Raw genomic sequence first — 6,084 nt, 5'->3', positions numbered from 1 at the left:
GCTTTGTATTGGGAGCTTTGAATTTCGCTTTGACTGGCTTTTCCGGACATGTTTTTGCCGGTAGGCTATGGCAAAATTCCTACAGAAAAGTCAAAATGTCAGAAATACATATTATTATTCAATTCATGGTTCTGTGCCACAACCATGTCAATCGAATTGTAAACATTGTTTGGAATTTTTAGATCATTTTCTTTAAGTAGCCTAGGTCCTTTTCTGTGTGTTGATGGATTAGTTGGATCGGAAAATTATCAATATTTGTATGATGGGAAGTCTTCATTTCCAGTAATCAGTCGATTTTTTTTATAGTGCTTTTTACAATACACGTTGTTTCACAGCAGCTTTACATTTATATTTATAATATTGTAATATTGTCATGCCCAGATCTGGGTGATAAAATAATTCACATTTTGCAATGATATAAATATCAATCTGTTAAGATTTGCTAATATACATTGTGAGTATACTGTATGCAGCTGAAGCTGTATAGCCTATAGGCTACTTATATATATAACTTTTTATAGAGAGCTGTTCGATAATATAGTTTACCGGATTTAACAAAACTTTTCAGCAAAATTGTAGGCTACTGCAACAGAACACTGACTTCCGTAAAGACTCGATGAAAAGGTTATTTAGATCGTTCATTAAAAGGAACCGATTCGCTGGAATTAATTGGATTTTTAACCGGACCTTTAAACAAATCTACAAACCATTCTCATTCGTGACTGACAAATTCATCCTCCACGAACATGTATAATAAAATAAACAAACCATTATACGTATAGTTTATAGTTAAGGCTGCAGTTTTTTTGTCCTGTCAGCTGAAAGGGAATAAAAAATCAGAGCTGTAATTAATATAAATGGAGGTGAATCAAGTCCTGCTGTTGAACCGAATAATGAAAATGAATCACTTTATTTTGACAAGACCAACACAATGCTGAAGATAAAGATGGATCATCAGCTTATGCTCTGATATTTGGCTGACCTGTTAACATCTTTCAAACTAAAATTTAGGCCTACAGTATGTCAGTAAAAGTGTAACTCCCAACTTAACAGTAGGCAAGGCAAGGCAAGTTTATTTAGCACATTTCATACACTATGGCAATTCAAAGTGCTTTACATAGAAAGGAATAAAAATAATCACAAAATAAAATCAAGGAAAACTAAAACTCTTTACATAGAAAGGAATTAAAATTGAACACTATGTCAATTCAAAGTGCTTTGCATAGAAAATAAGCACAAAATAAAAGCAAGGTTAAATTAAAACAGTTATATAAGGGATTCATTAAATAAAATACAGTGTAATCAGTCCAAAGTACCAAAGGGTTAAGTTTTTATCCAAAGAAATATGATGGGAATAAATGGGAATATTGTGCATAACCATCCAAAAACAAAAGACATACATTTGTCAATTAACCATTCAGAAACGCCCTGTAGAATTCAACATGTTGTCACTTCTTCTCGAGTCTCTCCATCATTGTCCGACTCCGCTTCGAACATATATGGCTGGACACCGCTACTGACAGTTTCTGACATTTTCAGTGCGCGAGATTGTCCTGTTTTGTTGTTTCCGGTTAGCCTGGAAATCCAGAACTAAATCTACAGTAAAAAATTAATGGTCTGGCATCGACTAATGAAACTCGGCCAGCTCGAGGGGCGGCACCAAGCATGCATTTGAAAATCACACTGCATGCAATTGGACAACACTACGACCAATCACAACAAGCCCCATACACTTAGCTAGCAGCGGAGCTAACCGGTAGACTCTAGACTGTTATACTCTTACCGTATCCGGTCCGCAAAAAAGCAAAAACGCCCTTCTTGCAAAGGAACGATTCGAGCGGCGTCTTCTGTTCCTCTTTTAGATAAAAAGCCAAGTCTAACTCGTTCATTGTAGCGGCCAAAGCTGTTTCAAACAACTGGTGTTCATCCATAGCCATCTTGCAATGTTTACTAATGACTTCGACGTCACAGCGCTGTCGTTTAGCTCGCCTCTGGGCCGCCTATATTAGATAACCCGATGTGATTGGTGCAGCTCAGATAAAGGGGCATATTTGATGAGCATCATTACTCGACGCCAAAGTAACTCGCTGAGCAAATTCAACTTGTGCTCTCGTGAGAACTCTGGATTTCCAAGGTAGTTTCCGGTATGCAGGAGCTCTTCGTGAAAGGGGACGGGGAGCACCAGCTCATTTGCATTTAAGTGGACACAGACAAAAACTGCACATTTTTGCTCACTCCCAAAAAGTAGCAATTTTAACATGATATAATAAATGATCTGTGGGGTATTTTGAGCTGAAACTTCACATAAACACTCTGGAGACATCAGAGACTTATTTAACTTATTTTACCTTTTTTATCTTGTAAAAAGGGGTATAATAGGTCACCTTTAACAGAAATAAAACATAAAATGTCAAAACAAGGGGAAAATCAAGTGTTCAAATGAACAAGGGATCTTGTGTCCTCATCGTACCAAGGAATTGTGAAGGCGGGGCAGTTATGAGTTAAGGGACGGGGTCTTATCTTATCTGGTCTGTGGTGCTCCGGCACAGTGGCTCGTCTTCTCTAGGCCACAGAAAATGAGGGAAACAGCGCCTGGCATCCTAGCTTGTCAGTGGCGTCACATGCTTCTCCCTTCCTGGACCCATGAGGACACCAGCGTGCGGGGAAAGAGACTTCATTATTTTCAGATGTGCCTCATCACGCGGGCCAGTCCTCATTTACAAAGCCCCATCTCTCTCACACACCCACTCCAGTCGTGAACCTGGCAAAGGGCAGAGATTTAAGGGACAGGGTGCTGATAATAAGGGGAGGCAGCCGTTCCATCACAAGTGTCATATTAAAGCTTCTGAAGTCATCCGGTTGGTTTAATATCATCTTTGCCTCCTAAAACACACACACACACACACGAGTCAGTAGTCGTCATACAGTAAGAGTCTAGAGATATGAAATGAATATGGAGCAGAATATGAGAAATGTGTGAGTTTGATTGCAGACTAAATCTGAGCACAGTTTGAGACGCTGCTGAGACTCTAGAGGAGCTTCATGTCAGATTACTGGGATTCGTTTTTAAAAGCTAATGAAAAATATTAGGAGTGTAACAATACCCTCGTGTCACGATTCAATACATATCACGATACTGAACTCACGATACGATATTATTGCGACACTCCAAGACCTATGATAAAATGTTCTGTTGATTAAAATGCTAAATTTGGTATTACATTGTGTGTGTAAATGAACAGGCTTGGACTTGTGCTGGAAACCCAAAGCACAGGACAATAGAGACGCCAGAATAACAATATTCATGATTCTGAAGATGAAAATACTGAATTATTTAAGATGAATATGCTTGATCTCTCTCACTGACTAGATATATTTAAAATAAAGAAAGACACATTTTACTGGTAACATCAGACATTTGACATTATCAGGACACACTAATATTCCCCTATTGCATTATTATACATTTTATTCAACATTATATATAGTAGTTTAATGTAGTACTGACAACTTGAATTATTTTCTCACACAGTAATATTTATTTTGACTGAACTGCACAGTAAATATTGTCACTATTCACGACACATATTGTTGCTTTTTTCTATTGTGATACGATATATTGTTACACCCCTATTAAGTATTCTTACTAAAATAGAGGTGTCACAGATTAGAAATGGCTGAAGGAATAACAATTGATTGGATAATCTAAATCTTATAGTTTGTGTCTAACGAATACAATTCAAATACAGAAAATATACAGTCAAACTGTCCCACTCTAGTTGACCCATTTCAAAAATGTCTTTAAAACAAGGATATTTAATAACAAAAGATTTAAAACAATAATAATCATGTTGAATATTTAGAACTCACCGTTTGTAGATTCGCCAACAAATGAGAAGTAAAACTACAGCTAGAACTGAAGCTACTGCTCCTATACTGATCCTGCCAATGCGACTTAGAGATTCTGTTCCACGTTCAAAACATTTTCCATCTGCAGAATGAAGATATATATATATATAACCAGTATAAATGTATTTTTATCAACATTATCACCTGTTGAACTGAATCGAGGCACTTTAACTAAATTTGTTTGTGACCAGAAACATGAATCTATTTCAGCATCATCATGTTCTCCTGATACAATATGACTGATGCAGAAGCAACATTACTGTATAAAGATCATTCATATTCACTCAGGAGTCAGGACTGTATTTATCATAATATTTACCCCATTTTACAGTAACTGGTTCTGTCAGACGACTGTGAATGACATGACAGTCGTAAGATCCTTCATGGTTTCTGTCGATCTCCACACTGATTCTCATCTGAAAGGTTTCATCATCATTTGGTCTGATTTTAGATGTTTGATCCTCAACAATGTATTTGTTCGATCTAATGTTCATCTGAACATCTCTGGGGTAGAAACCAGTGGCCAGACAGGTCAGAACCAGTTTACTTTCATCATCAGGAGATTTACTTGCGGAGACATGAACATCTGGAGAACCTAGAGCACAAAGAAACATAAAATCATAATGAAATTATATGCACAGAAATTGATTCTGTCTCAATGGTTTCTGTGTGGTGAAAAAAAAAATCGTATTTTTCCCACACAAGGGAAACAACAATTTAGGGTAATAAAATTATGACAAGGTGAATTATCAACACACTCACACACATAAACACACACACACACACACACACACATGCAGACACACACACACACACACACACACACACACACACAAAGACAGGTGTAATTTAAGTGATCTGATCAGAACTTACACTTTTCGGTCTTGTGAAACTTTGAGATCCAGTCAGAGCAGGTCTCGAGGAAATGTTTGATGGCTTGGTTTCGTCCTGTTTGACGATCCCATTTTATTTTGGTTTCTTTGGCCTTGGGGTTTTTATCAATCCACTTCATAGTGTCAGGATTAAAGGCTATAAAATCCTCTCCATCAAATCCATATTCATCAAAGACAATAGGATTTGTTACTGTTCCATCAGGAAGTTTCTCCAGTTCACAGCCAATTATTCTCTGAAGAACATGAAGCTCTACAATCACAGAACGACATCATATACTGCAGAATTAATATACGCAGTTTCATAACATGAAAATAAAGCATTAATCTCACCAGAACACTGTGAGTCTGTGCAGTCTGACAGAGTCCTGATCTGATGTATGAACCAGTCTCTAGAATCAGGAGGATCTTCAGGAGTATTTGTCCAGTCAAACACAGTCCGACCGTCTCTGACCCAGACTCGTTCTTCATTACTGAAGTGTTTAATCTGTCTGCCATTAGCAATACCCACAGCACTGAACTCTGGGAATGTGTTTGCTTTGGTCAGGACTGTAAACACGTAGTAGAGGAAGTGTTTCTCTGAGGAACATAAAACACAAACTATATGAGACAACACAAAAGCGCGCGCTCCTGCCACATGTCAAACGATAGGCGGCAAATGGTTGTTAAAACTACCTTAAACTACTGAAAACAAACTTTACTATAAAATATACTATAAAAATGTATCTTAATTTACATAACTTTATAATACCTATTACAAAATTGTCTAGTATGTTTTTGGCTGCAATATGATGGTCGATATTTTTGCCGTCGACCGTTGACTGAAACTAATAAACCGTGTTCTTACCTTGCAGCGCATCGCTAAGAAAAATGTAAAGCCATAAAAATATAAGAAAAAATATTCCTTTGTCTATACAGAGCATGTTTTAAAAGACAGCATATCATTCATATGTGTCCTTTGTATTTCAGACGAGCTCCTTGAACACATCTACATTAAAGTGAAAGTTTATCTCGTCTCTTCCGTGTATTGAGCTCACTGTCGCCCCTCACTGGCTGCTTCATGGAATTACACTTTCGTTTTCATTCCTGACATCAATCGTTGAGGAAAAGTCTTCCAGTAAAATATTTAAATTCGTTGTTAACAGTATTATCTTTTTACAATTCTCTTAAACTGTGAACATACAATAAAACATTCTGTCACGGTCCAAACAGGACAATCAATCAATAAGTTAATGTATGAATAAATCTCTTACTCCATTAAATATGTAGGCCCATGTGACTTCTA

The 6,084-nt window shown here is 37.0% G+C and overlaps 1 protein-coding gene across 3 annotated transcripts; it reads right to left on the bottom strand.

Moving 5' to 3' along the window:
* Positions 1-892: 892 nt before the first annotated feature.
* Positions 893-5,840, bottom strand: LOC308697525 (H-2 class I histocompatibility antigen, K-B alpha chain-like). 3 transcript variants are annotated; one of them, XM_081376843.1, is made up of 6 exons: positions 5,647-5,840; positions 5,133-5,378; positions 4,783-5,052; positions 4,229-4,504; positions 3,871-3,991; positions 893-2,883 (listed from the first exon to the last, which is right to left on the bottom strand). In XM_081376843.1, exons 1-6 carry the CDS (start codon positions 5,720-5,722, stop codon positions 2,871-2,873), a joined length of 1,002 nt encoding a protein of 333 aa, XP_081232969.1. In that variant the 5' UTR covers positions 5,723-5,840; the 3' UTR covers positions 893-2,870. The 3 variants fall into 3 exon arrangements, with proteins under 3 accessions (XP_081232969.1, XP_081232968.1, XP_081232970.1); XM_081376842.1 differs by having other exon boundaries at positions 893-2,761; positions 5,647-5,817; XM_081376844.1 differs by having other exon boundaries at positions 1,049-2,883; positions 4,783-5,035; positions 5,647-5,825.
* Positions 5,841-6,084: the final 244 nt, after the last annotated feature.

Source organism: Scardinius erythrophthalmus (genome assembly GCF_964197995.2).
Source record: "Scardinius erythrophthalmus genome assembly, chromosome: 10".
Classification (NCBI taxonomy): Eukaryota; Metazoa; Chordata; class Actinopteri; order Cypriniformes; family Leuciscidae; genus Scardinius; species Scardinius erythrophthalmus.
The sequence above is the reverse complement of the archived record's forward strand: the minus strand, read 5'-3'. Positions and strand labels throughout refer to the sequence as shown.

Coding starts and splice junctions, on each gene's coding strand:
- LOC308697525 (XM_081376842.1), bottom strand. CDS start 5,722: ATGCTCTGTATAGACAAAGGAATATTTTTTCTTATATTTTTATGGCTT. Junction 5,379..5,646: donor TCTTAGCGATGCGCTGCAAG/GTAAGAACACGG, acceptor TATGTTCCTCAG/AGAAACACTTCCTCTACTAC. Junction 5,053..5,132: donor CACAGACTCACAGTGTTCTG/GTGAGATTAATG, acceptor CTGTGATTGTAG/AGCTTCATGTTCTTCAGAGA.